At 45.9% G+C, this 13,435-nt stretch overlaps 1 protein-coding gene across 1 annotated transcript; it reads left to right on the top strand.

The window, feature by feature from the left end:
• Positions 1–3,345: 3,345 nt before the first annotated feature.
• On the top strand, positions 3,346–12,994 carry LOC135700300 (uncharacterized). The gene is made up of 2 exons (XM_065220765.1): positions 3,346–3,483; positions 12,686–12,994. Exons 1-2 carry the CDS (start codon positions 3,346–3,348, stop codon positions 12,992–12,994), a joined length of 447 nt encoding a protein of 148 aa, XP_065076837.1.
• The last annotated feature ends 441 nt before the right edge of the window (positions 12,995–13,435 follow it).

The raw sequence follows: 13,435 nt of genomic DNA, 5'->3' as shown, positions 1-13,435 counted from the left end.
TGAAGTCTCACCCCAAGCCCATTCCACCACTTAGAGTCAATGACGAACGGCTTATCACCAACGAAGAGAAGGCCAATGCAATTGGGGAGCACATTGCCCAATCACATTTGCTTGGCTCTACAATCCCAAGTCCACTCGAGAACCAGGTTGTGCAGTGCGTCCAGACGTTAGATACCTCCCCTTGTGCCGTCCCTCCAGAAGAACGGATTACAGAGGAACAAATTTGCTCAGCGCTGAAATATAGTAAAAACATGAAGGCTCCCGGGTTTGACGGAATATTCAACCTAGCGTTGAAAAATCTCAGCCCGAGGGTCCACTCGCTGCTGGCTGCCATCCTCAACAGATGCTTGGAGCTGCACTACTTTCCAAGCATCTGGAAGGTGGCAAAAATCATCCCGATCCGCAAACCTGGGAAAGACCCTTCACTACCGTCAAGCTACAGACCGATTAGCCTGCTCTCAGCGCTGAGCAAGCTGTTCGAAAAATTGATCCTCAGCCGACTAAACAAGCTTGTGGAGGAACATGACATTCTTCTTCCGGAACAGTTCGGGTTCCGCAAGGGGCATTCCACCAATCATCAGCTAGTGCGGGTGATGAATAACATCCGAAGTAACAAAGCTGTATCCAAGTCCACAGCCATGGCCTTGTTAGACGTCGAAAAGGCGTTTGACAATGTCTGGCACGACGGACTTATATACAAGCTTTGTAACTCCAACTTTCCACCATACCTTGTGAAAATCACCCGTAACTATCTCCAGCAAAGGTCGTTCAGGGTGTCGTTGAATAGTTCCCTTTCGGGACAATTTCCGATCCCAGCAGGTGTTCCGCAAGGGAGTCTGCTGGGACCACTGCTTTACAGCATCTACACGTCGGACATCCCTCCTCTAGGAGACGGTTGCGTGTTCTTTCTGTTCGCAGATGACACCGCGATAGCCGTCAAGGGTAGGATGCCTCGTGAAATTACGAACAAGCTGCAACGATGCCTTGACACCTTTACTGATTATGCCACCTCGTGGAAAATCAAAATCAACGCCTCGAAAACCCAAGCGATCATGTTCCTTCACAGACAATCACCAAAACTTAAACCGTCTCCCTCCTGTACCGTAATAATGGATGGTACAAGGGTCGAGTGGTCCACTGATGTTACTTATCTCGGGATGTTGTTCGATGAGAAGCTCCTGTTCCGCTCGCACATAGAGAAAACCCTAGTTAAGTGCTCCGTCTTGGTTAGGTGTTTGTATCCGCTCATTTGCCGCAGATCCCGCCTCTCAAGGCAAAACAAACTGGCTGTTTACAAACAGATCATAGCCCCCGCGATCTTATATGCCGCCCCGGTGTGGGAATCGTGCGCTCAGACCCACAGGAACAAAATCCAGGTTGCACAGAATAGAGTGTTGAGGATGATCCTAGATCGTCCATTCGACACAAGAATAGCAGACCTCCATCAAGAGGCAGAAATTCCCAAAGTAGATTCCAAAATTGATGATATGACAACTAAATTTATTCAAAAATGCAATCTTTCTGAACATGCTTTAATAAGCAATTTGTACATAGTAGGTTAAGTGTATATAGTAGAGTAGGTTAGTTTTAAGCTGTAAATAGTAGTATTAAGTAGTTTCTCTTCAAATTCTAAAAACAAAACAAACCAATCCCACCAAGGTGGTCGACCGTGTACTAAGTCTAGGACTAATCCTGTAAAACAAATTTTAAATTTTGCCCATACCTAAAGATGAAGAAAGCAATTAAATCACTTAGTAAAAATTTATATGGTAATCGTCCAAGTTAAACTAAAATAAAGATCATTTAAACTAAGAGAAACGAGGAGAATTACGGCAGACTTGGAAGCGGCAGCACCAAGAACCAGCAGCAGATACAGCAGCAAATATCAAATACAGCAGCAGATAGCAAATACAGCAGCAGATAGCAAATACAGCAGCGGGCCTCCATCACGAGCCCATCCAGCAACAACGACAGTGAATCAAATCCGGGCCGAGGCTACTAACCAGTAGCGCCCATCCAGCAACAACAACACCCGGGCTGAGGCTACTTAACAGTAGCGCCCATCCAGCATCAACATCCGGGCCGAGGCTACTCAACAGTAGTGCCCATCCAGCAACCACAGCTTCTGTGGCATCCACAGTGAGGGCTTTTGAAGAGTTTCCCTCACTGCGGCTTCGAAGATCTAATCATCAGTCGCAGGGTGATACCCTGACCGGGACTGCTCGACAGTAGCGCCCATCAATCAAGCCAGTATCAAAACCTCCATATGGAGGAAGAAATAATGGACGGTCGCGACAATGGCGCAAGAGATAGTGGACCTTTGGCTCCCACAAAGTAAGTTTCATTTAGTTTATGTTGGGCTCCGATGAAAAAGGCGGAGTCCCAATTAAAAAAAAAGGAAACAAACATAATCCGATGGAGATAGACGGATTGCTCCGACGAAGGCTCCGATGGAAATAGACGGAGTGCTAAAAAAAAAAATGTATAGATAAGAGCGAACGACGAGCTAAAGAATATTGATGTTTCGTTACAGGACGCCTTCAAAGAAGAAAATTATGAAGGAGTTAAAGGAGGCGCTCGACAAGAACAATGCTCTTCGTGAGAAAGTGGCAAGTTTGACAGCTGGCTATGACAATGACTTCCGTCATGCTGCATCGAGCACTTTTCGTGAAGACTCGTTACTTTCCACAATGAACAGTTGGACGCTGGGCTCCCTCAACATACCGGAATGTACACCATCGCTAGGTGAAACCGAGATTGACAAACGTGCATTCGAGTACTGGAAAGACATACTCGTTTCATCACTGCAGCTTATTAACGCTGTTGACGAGCAATCGAAATTTGGGGTGTTTAAAGTCAAATCAGGGCCAAAGCTTCGAGAAATATTCCAAACAACAGCTTCGACACCAGGAATGCCCGATGAAAAAATAGCTCCATTTTCAAACGCATTGGCTCGACTGGATGAGTACTACGGTTCAAGAACGTACACACTGTCGCAGCGAGGAAGACTCATGATGATAAGTCAAGGCTCCTCTGAAAGTAGTATTGCATTTGTTCAACGCGTGGCTTCTGCAGCAAAACTGTGCAATTATGGGATCGACGAGGAAATGGAAGCTGTAGTAAGGGTGGTTACAAAAGGTGCCAGTGATGGAAGGGTAAGGATCCTAGCCCATCGGAATTGGGTGAAACAAGGAACGATGAAGGACCTAATAGACCTGGTACGAGATCGAGAGATTGAGAAAACCAACGAGGAAGAGTTCCAAAAAGTTCATGGCCATGGAGAGGCATCATTGGTAGCAGCAGTGTCATATGGATTCCGCAACAATCATGTAGCGTTTAATTCAAATGGAAGAGGAAGAGGATTTCAACGAGCAAACCGTGGTGGTGGAAGAGGAGGAAGAGGATTCTCGAGAGGAAATCATCGTCCCAATTTTAGTTCCAATTGCTGGAGATGTGGAAGCGTTTACCACCGAGCATCTGAGTGTTTTGCGATCAGGAAAGAGTGTCGAGTTTGTAGACAAATGGGTCATATTGCACGTGTTTGTCCATCAAATTCTACAGGAGACCAGAGTAGACCATTGAAGCGTCATGCAGAGCAAGAGGAGGCAGTTGTTGAGCGAAAAGTTGCAGCCATCGAGTGTGGAAAAACCGAAGCTGAGTTGGACACGAAGGTACGCGAAAATGATGAAGATATTGAGTAATTTTTTTTTTTTTGATTGGGTAACATTTTGAACCTATTTTTTTTGAATGTGAATAAACTTAATTTGTTAACAGAACATCTGAAAAGTATCAATAAAAATTAAATGCTTATTGCTAATAATTGCTACAATTTTTTAGAAAATGATCGAACAACAAAAAATCGCAGAATCTTATAAACGAGCAGTGAATCATCTACAATCTTCGTTCAGTTATAAAGCACCCAATGAAAACGATGCAATGATTGAGGCAAAAGTAGCTGGAGTTGAGATTGCATTTTTAATAGACTCTGGTGCTCAAGTCAACACTATAACTAAGGCATCATTTAATAAGATTTTAGCTGACAAGAACGCTTCATCTCAAATCCTTAGCTTACAGTCTTCGTCTAGCAAACCCTTGAAAGCATATGCTATGAAAGAGCACATCAAAGTAGTTGCCAATTTTTCTGCTGCATTGTTCATCTCGGACGATAGACCAGTGATGGTAGAGAAGTTTTATGTTGTGGATGAGTTAAGAGCACTTTTGGGTTTCAATACGGCAATCAGATACTCTGTTCTTAATATTGGTTTGGATGTACCAATACGACAACAACAACTTCAAGTTTTTGAACGTGATACACTCTACGCTCATGCAGTTTCAATTGAAGAATTTCCTAAATTTAACATTCCTCCGGTGTCTTTAAAGTACAACACTGACATGCCTCCAGCACGAATTGTGTACACCAACATCCCAGTGGCGTATAAGGAACTAGCGAAACAGAAGCTAAATTACCTATTATCGAGCGGTATTATTGAGAAAGTCACTATGGACATGGATCGTTCATTCTGCTCGTCACTTTTGGTGATACCTAAAGGCAAGAACAATATTCGACTTGTCATCGACTTACGAGGACCTAATCGATGTATCTACCGAACACCTTTCAAAATGCCCACACTTGAGTCGATTCTTATGGAGCTTCATGGTGCCAAATGGTTCTCCACTGTTGATCTAACAAACGCATTTTTCCATATTGAGTTAGACGAAGGATCCCGTCATCTAACTAATTTTTTCGCGGGAGATGGACTCTACCGTTATCGCAGACTTCCTTTCGGATTAACAAATGCCCCTGATATATTTCAAGAGGCTCTACAAACAGTAGTTCTAGCTGGATGTAAAGGACAGGTTAATTATTTGGACGACATAATGATTTTTGGCCGAACAAAACAAGAGCATGATGAAAATTTAGCACAGGTGAAGAGCTTGCAAAATCATAACGTAAAAATAAATGAGTCAAAGTGCGCTTTTGAAAAGCAATCTGTCAACTTTCTTGGATTCGTAGTATCTGCCGAAGGTTGGAAAATCGAAGATGAGAAAATTTCAGCCTTAAAGAATTTTAGACATCCGGAATCATTAGCAGAAGTGAAAAGCTTCTTAGGATTGGTGAATTTTGTCGAAAAGTTCATTCCCCACAGAGCAGACAAAACGATTAGACTTCGCTCATTAGCAAAATCTGGAATTTATTACTGGAATGAAGAGTTGGATGATGAATTCGAGTTTCTAAAGAATTCAGCATGGAAAGCAATCACTACCCTTGGATATTTCCGGAGAGAAGACCGTACTGAATTATTCGTGGATGCTTCTCCCTTTGGCCTGGGGGCCGTTCTAGTACAATTTGACATCGAGTCTAAACCGAGAGTGATCGCCTGTGCTTCTAAGGCCCTATCTACTACGGAGCAGAAGTATCCCCAGACACAAAAAGAAGCCTTGGCAATGGTCTGGGCGGTCGAAAGATTTTCGGTGTACCTAATGAGTATACATTTTACAATTAGAACGGATGCTGAATCCAACGAGTTCATTTTTGGAGGTCTACACAGAATCGGGAAAAGAGCAGTGACCAGAGCAGAGTCTTGGGCGTTGCGTTTACAGCCATACAACTTCAGTGTTAAAAGAATCGCAGGTGAAATGAATGTCGCAGATGCTTTGTCCAGGCTGGTTAAACAAACACAACCAGTTGAGTCATTTGATAGTGAAGCTGATGACAATCATTTGCTCTATTTTATTGATGCTGGTGCTATAGAAATCTCCTGGAGCGAGATTGAAAAATACTCAGAAAGAGACACCGAACTAAAGAAGGTGAGAACATCGATGGAGACAGGTTGCTGGGAGGATGGTCTACGCAGATATGAATCACAAGCTAAGGAGCTTAGCGTATCCGGTAGTTCAGTCTTCAAAAACGACAAAATTGTTCTTCCTAATGCTTTAAGAACAAAGGCCATTGAATCGGCTCATCAGGGCCATATGGGAATTGGTTCTACTAAAAGAATTCTGCGTGATTATTTTTGGTGGCCAGGTATGAGTACAGCGGTAGAATCATTTATCAAGCGCTGTGAAACGTGCCTTTTGCTCTCAAAAAAGAACCCACCTATTCCACTAATCAACAGAGAACTTCCGTATGGTCCTTGGGAGATATTACAAATTGACTTTTTACCAACAAAGAGTTTGGATTTGGCGAATTCCTCATAGTTGTGGATACGTATTCACGTTACTTGCATGTCATAGAGATGAAGCACATGGATGCAGAATCAACAATCAAAGCTTTACATAAGATCTTTGCTGAATGGGGTTATCCACTGGTAATACAAAGTGACAATGGTCCCCCATTCCAAAGCAACAAGTTTGTGCGAACCTGGGAAAATAAAGGCATAAAAATTCGCAAATCCATTCCCCTGAGCCCTCAATCCAACGGAGCCGTTGAAAGGCAAAATGAAGGGATAAAACGAGCGTTGACAGCCTCTAAGTTGGATGGAACAAATTGGAAATTTGCCCTAGAGAAGTATATACACATGCATAACAAGGTGCGTCCACACACTCGATTGGGTGTAACGCCATTTGAGTTGCTAGTTGGGTGGAAATTCAGGGGAACATTCCCTAAGTTATGGAAAGCTGACCCTTCAGAAGAACTGGATAGAGAAGAGGTTAGAGAAAAGGATGCATTTTCAAAACTAAAGAGCAAGAAAAATGCTGATTTTCAAAGGAACGCCAGAGATTCCGATCTTTCCGTAGGTGATAAGGTTATATTATTACAAATCAAGCGGAATAAATCGGATCCAACGTTTAGCCCAGAAAAGTTTACGATAGTAGCAAGAGAAGGAGCTAAAATAGTCGTCAGAAGCAACCGAGGTGTCCTATACACAAGAAACGTAGGAGATGCAAAACGAGCATTTGAAGAATATGAAGACCGAAGTGAAGACTTTTCGGGTAATTTTCGGAATCTTGCCGACAATGATGATGAAGAACATGGAACATCTTCCACCAGCGGTTCTCAAAATCAAGGGTCTGATGTAGGCATTCATCAAAGTCTGATAATTGGTATGATAATTATAATAATATGTGAGTTTATTTTCTAAGATTTATTTAATCCCTGCAGGTGAATCTCAAGACGATAAAGGAAACAGAGGGCAAATTGAAAGCGGAAATTCTGATATAGACAATCATCAAAGTCTGATAATTGGTATGATAATTATAATAATATGTGAGTTTATTTCCTAAGATTTATTTTATCCCTGCAGCTGAACCTCAAGACGATAAAGGAAACAGAGGGCAAATGGAAAGCGGAAATTCTACTGTGTCTCGACCGCAACGAGAAAGGAGGATGCCGAATCATTTGAGAGATATGGTTTTGTATAACATTTATAGTTAGATAACAAGGGTGAATTGATTGGAAACTATGAATTATCAAATTTGTTAAATAAATAAATTAGATTTTACTGAATAAACGGCTTGTTCAAAATAATCAAACTATAATTCTTCTTCTTCTTTTTCGAGATTTTCCGATACCATAGCCCCGTTTGATCGATACAAGGAGCCGCTTATACTCGTTAATAGTTGATTTTGAAATTCTTTGAAATTTTTTTCAAATTCCTGCTTCGTCCTTGACAATTTTGTCCATTGTATTCTGTAACTCATATTGCGAACCACTGAAACTACTTTCCTGTAGAGGAAACCATCCTGACACTTTCCGCTTCTCCATATTACACTTGCTAAATGAAATCTTTGATACGTTTTAAACGTCTGGAAAAAGGTATTTAAAAGTTTGTAAAACTACCTCTGAAATTTATTCTTCGAATTAAGAGAACCATTACCAGCAAAAAGACGTTTACTCAACACACATTCCAATGCGTCATAAACTTGAAAGGATACTTGAAACCAATTTGAGTTTATTTATTAGAGAGTAGGGGTGAGAGGGATTGTGGTAGTGGAGAGTGGAATAAGAAATAATAATCTATTTTCTTAAATTGTAGTTTCAAAATTTAAATGAATTTTATATTTTGATCGAAAACAAAAATGAAATCGCTCATTGCTATGTACGATCGCCCATTGCTCCGTAATCCGAACGGCTGCCGAGCGCCTACTGTTACGAAAAAAAAGAAAATAAGAAGAAGCATATGTGCCTATATAAGCTCATGCAAAACAGAGAAACGAGGACACGCTCTCGCTGACCCAGCCATGGGTAAGAAATCGCGCGGTAACGCGAGTGCCGGTTTACCGGGAAAACAGACTCTCCCAGGAGACGGCGCGACCACCGAGCCAGCCCAGAAGAAGCAGAAGAAAACCCCATTGCCCATCCCGACAGGCGTTGCGGACCCGCAGCCGGGGCCTCCCGGAACTAAACGACCCAGACCTGAAGACAGCAGCGCCACCGTATCAGCAGCAAAAAAGCTGCTGAGCAACAATCCGTTCTCCGCCCTGCAGAACGGAGCGCAGCCGCAGTCGGACCCTGAGACGGTGCCGAAAAAAGTTAAGTTGCCACCCTTCTATGTGAAGGGCTTCCCTCCCGGGCTATGGGAGCAGCTGGATTTCTACATTAAGCAGGGCCTTCGCTGCACCATTCAACGGTGCACGGAAGGCTACAAACTGATGGTCCCGGCCGAAAAACACTTCAACGCAGTTCAGGCCCTCTTGGACAGAATGAAGCTGGAGTACTTCTCCCACGACATCGAGGCCACCAAGCCGCTGAAAGTGGTGCTGCGCGGGCTCCACGACATGGACACCACCACCTTAATGGACGAGATTAAGGCGAACGGCCTCAAGCCGGTCGAAGTCCACAAGATGACCCGCAGCAAGGCCATCAAGTATCGTGACCAGCTCTACCTGGTCCATCTGGAGAAGAACTCCACAACCGTGAAGGATCTCCAGACGACACGCACACTGTTCCACATCGTAGTGAAGTGGGAGCGGTATAAACCCACCCACCGTGGCGTCACTCAGTGCTCGAACTGCCTATTGTTCGGGCACGGCACCAGGAATTGCCGCATGGCCAGCCGCTGCATCAAATGCGGCAAAAACCACAAGATCGACAACTGCGACAGCATCGAGGAAGCCGCTCCCATATGCGCCAACTGCGGTGCCGCCCACAAGGCCACGAGTAAGGCCTGTCCGAAGCGGGCCGAATACGCCGAGATCCGGAAGAAGGCCTCGTCCAACAGCCAGCCCGGTCGCAAGAAGGTTCCAGAAAACAACGCGCAGAACTTTCCTCCGTTATCACCGGTCCAATCACGGCCAATTCCAGTGTTGCCGCCGCTCCCGCTCAACCAACAGTTGGCTGCCGCTGCAGTACCCGGTCAAGCCTCCGGGCCATCGACGGATCCCCCTGCTCCGGGATTGGCCGGTACAACCGGTGAAGCTACAGACGATTCTCCGCTGTCAACGGATGAGATCGTCACACTGTTGGCCCAGGCCATCATCATCAAGCGCACCTGCGCAACAAGAACACAACAGCTCCAAGCTATCATCTCCTTCGTCGCTAATTATGGACCGTGAACCCATAAAGATCGCCAACTGGAACGCTCGCTCCGTAGGGGCGAAAAACATTGAGCTTGCAGACTTCCTCCGCAAGCACGACATCGACGTGGGCCTTCTCACCGAGACCCACCTCAAGACCGGTGACAGCTTCTGGCTGCCCGACCACAGCATTGTCCGGCTTGATCGCACCAGCTCCAGGGGGGGGCGGTGTCGCGGTCATCATCAAGAAAGGCATCAAGTACTGCACCCTACCCCACTACCGCACTTCCATCATCGAGGCCGTCGGCGTTGAGGTGGAAACATCGACCGGAAACGTCCGGTTCATCGTTGTCTACTGCCCCCGGCAATGTACCGTTAGCAATGGTACAGCACAGCAGTTCAAGAACGACCTTGCCATCATAACCCATACCAATGCCCGCTTTGTAATCGGAGGGGACCTGAACGCCCGGCACGAGGCCTGGCGGAACTACCAGCAGAACCAGAACGGCCGCCTGCTATTCGACCATTCCCAGCATGGTCTCTATTCCGTCTGGTTTCCGGACGAACCAACCTTCACATCACCGACGGGCAACCCATCGACGCTGGACCTGTTCTTGGCAAACACCAGATTAGCCAAGCCGGTTGCCGTCAACGACCTGAGTTCGGACCACCAACCGGTGCTGACCGAGCTGGGCTACAACGTGGCCCCTGCACCGTGCCAGCGGAAGGACTACCATCGAGTCAACTGGGTCCAGTTTCGACGCGTGGTCGACCGCCACATCGACGACAACCCACCGCTCGACACAGTGGATGACATCGACCGGGCCCTGGAGGGTCTCCATCAAGCCATATCCGTGGCTGACGAAGAGTGCGTTCGACGAGTTCCTGTGAGGGGTAAGTTTCAAGCAATTGATTCCCACACCAAACTCTTGATTCGGCTCAGAAATGTTCGTAGACGCCAGTTTCAGCGGACTGGGGATCTGCAGCGTAAATACGAAATGGTCGATCTGAATCGGCAGATCGCTTCCAGAATGGTCTCAATCCGGAACGAGAGTTTCGGGCGGCTCGTTCAGAACCTGGACGACCGTTCCAGACCATTCTGGAAGGTTGCCAAGGTGCTGAAGTCTCACCCCAAGCCCATTCCACCACTTAGAGTCAATGACGAACGGCTTATCACCAACGAAGAGAAGGCCAATGCAATTGGGGAGCACATTGCCCAGTCGCATTTGCTTGGCTCTACAATCCCAAGTCCACTCGAGAACCAGGTTGTGCAGTGCGTCCAGACGTTAGATGCCTCCCCTTGTGCCGTCCCTCCAGAAGAACGGATTACAGAGGAACAAATTTGCTCAGCGCTGAAACACAGTACGAACATGAAGGCTCCCGGGTTTGACGGAATATTCAACCTAGAGTTGAAAAATCTCAGCGCGAGGGTGCACTCGCTGCTGGCTGCCATCCTCAACAGATGCTTGGAGCTGCACTACTTTCCAAGCATCTGGAAGGTGGCAAAAATCATCCCGATCCGCAAACCTGGGAAAGACCCTTCACTACCGTCAAGCTACAGACCGATTAGCCTGCTCTCAGCGCTGAGCAAGCTGTTCGAAAAATTGATCCTCAGCCGACTAAACAAGTTTGTGGAGGAACATGACATTCTTCTTCCGGAACAGTTCGGGTTCCGTAAGGGGCATTCCACCAATCATCAGCTAGTGCGGGTGATGAATAACATCCGAAGTAACAAAGCTGTATCCAAGTCCACAGCCATGGCCTTGTTAGACGTCGAAAAGGCGTTTGACAATGTCTGGCACGACGGACTTATATACAAGCTTTGTAACTCCAACTTTCCACCATACCTTGTGAAAATCACCCGTAACTATCTCCAGCAAAGGTCGTTCAGGGTGTCGTTGAATAGTTCCCTTTCGGGACAATTTCCGATCCCAGCAGGTGTTCCGCAAGGGAGTCTGCTGGGACCACTGCTTTACAGCATCTACACGTCGGACATCCCTCCTCTAGGAGACGGTTGCGTGTTCTTTCTGTTTGCAGATGACACCGCGATAGCCGTCAAGGGTAGGATGCCTCGTGAAATTACGAACAAGCTCCAACGATGCCTTGACACCTTTACTGATTATGCCACCACGTGGAAAATCAAAATCAACGCCTCGAAAACCCAAGCGATCATGTTCCTTCACAGACAATCATTAAAACTTAAACCGTCTCCCTCCTGTACCGTAATAATGGATGGTACAAGGGTCGAGTGGTCCACTGATGTTACTTATCTCGGGATGTTGTTCGATGAGAAGCTCCTGTTCCGCTCGCACATAGAGAAAACCCTAGTTAAGTGCTCCGCCTTGGTTAGGTGTTTGTATCCGCTCATTTGCCGCAGATCCCGCCTCTCAAGGCAAAACAAACTGGCTGTTTACAAACAGATCATAGCCCCCGCGATCTTCTATGCCGCCCCGGTGTGGGAGTCGTGCGCTCAGACCCACAGGAACAAAATCCAGGTTGCACAGAATAGAGTGTTGAGGATGATCCTAGATCGTCCATTCGACACAAGAATAGCAGACCTCCATCAAGAGGCAGAAATTCCCAAAGTAGATTCCAAAATTGATGATATGACAACTAAATTTATTCAAAAATGCAATCTTTCTGAACATGCTTTAATAAGCAATTTGTACATAGTAGGTTAAGTGTATATAGTAGAGTAGGTTAGTTTTAAGCTGTAAGTAGTAGTATTAAGTAGTTTCTCTTCAAATTCTAAAAACAAAACAAACCAATCCCACCAAGGTGGTCGACCGTGTACTAAGTCTAGGACTAATTCTGTAAAACAAATTTTGAATTTTGCCCATACCTAAAGATGAAGAAAGCAATTAAATCACTTAGTAAAAATTTATATGGTAATCGTCCAAGTTAAACTAAAATAAAGATCATTTAAACTAAAAAAAAGAAACGAGGAGAATTACGGCAGACTTGGAAGCGGCAGCACCAAGAACCAGCAGCAGATACAGCAGCAAATATCAAATACAGCAGCAGATAGCAAATACAGCAGCAGATAGCAAATACAGCAGCAGATAGCAAATACAGCAGCAGATAGCAAATACAGCAGCGGGCCTCCATCACGAGCCCATCCAGCAACAACGACAGTGAATCAAATCCGGGCCGAGGCTACTAACCAGTAGCGCCCATCCAGCAACAACAACACCCGGGCTGAGGCTACTTAACAGTAGCGCCCATCCAGGAACAACAACATCCGGGCCGAGGCTACTCACCAGTAGCGCCCATCCAGCAACAACATCCGGGCCGAGGCTACTCAACAGTAGCGCCCATCCAGGAACAACAACATCCGGGCCGAGGCTACTCACCAGTAGCGCCCATCCAGCAACAACATCCGGGCCGAGGCTACTCAACAATAGCGCCCATCCAGGAACAACAACATCCGGGCCGAGGCTACTCACCAGTAGCGCCCATCCAGCATCAACATCCGGGCCGAGGCTACTCAACAGTAGTGCCCATCCAGCAACCACAGCTTCTGTGGCATCCACAGTGAGGGCTTTTGAAGAGTTTCCCTCACTGCGGCTTCGAAGATCTAATCATCAGTCGCAGGGTGATACCCTGACCGGGACTGCTCGACAGTAGCGCCCATCAATCAAGCCAGTATCAAACCCTCCATATGGAGGAAGAAATAATGGACGGTCGCGACAGGTAGTTCCTACCGCCTAGAAATCACAGCATCTTTTAAATAAAGCGTCCTAGGAAGTAGGTTTCTTGGGTAAAGTTGTGCATTTCATAATATTTACAAAAAGCAGGCCTTTCGTGAAAAAATACCGCATTAAAGGCGTTGTCACATTTGCGATACTTTGGGGTTGGGATAAGATGGAGCAACCAGGTGGAAGGAAACCCACGAAGCATTTTGCAATAATATATTCGTAATCCGTTTCGTGCAGCCATGTTTCACGAACCATGAAGATTGTGATCTGTTTTGAACTGT

This window comes from Ochlerotatus camptorhynchus, unplaced genomic scaffold, assembly GCF_037179485.1.
Source record: "Ochlerotatus camptorhynchus isolate MF236.1 unplaced genomic scaffold, CSIRO-AGI_Acam_v1.1 ptg000132l, whole genome shotgun sequence".
NCBI classification, from domain to species: Eukaryota; Metazoa; Arthropoda; class Insecta; order Diptera; family Culicidae; genus Ochlerotatus; species Ochlerotatus camptorhynchus.
This window is presented reverse-complemented; position numbering and strand designations above follow the sequence as displayed.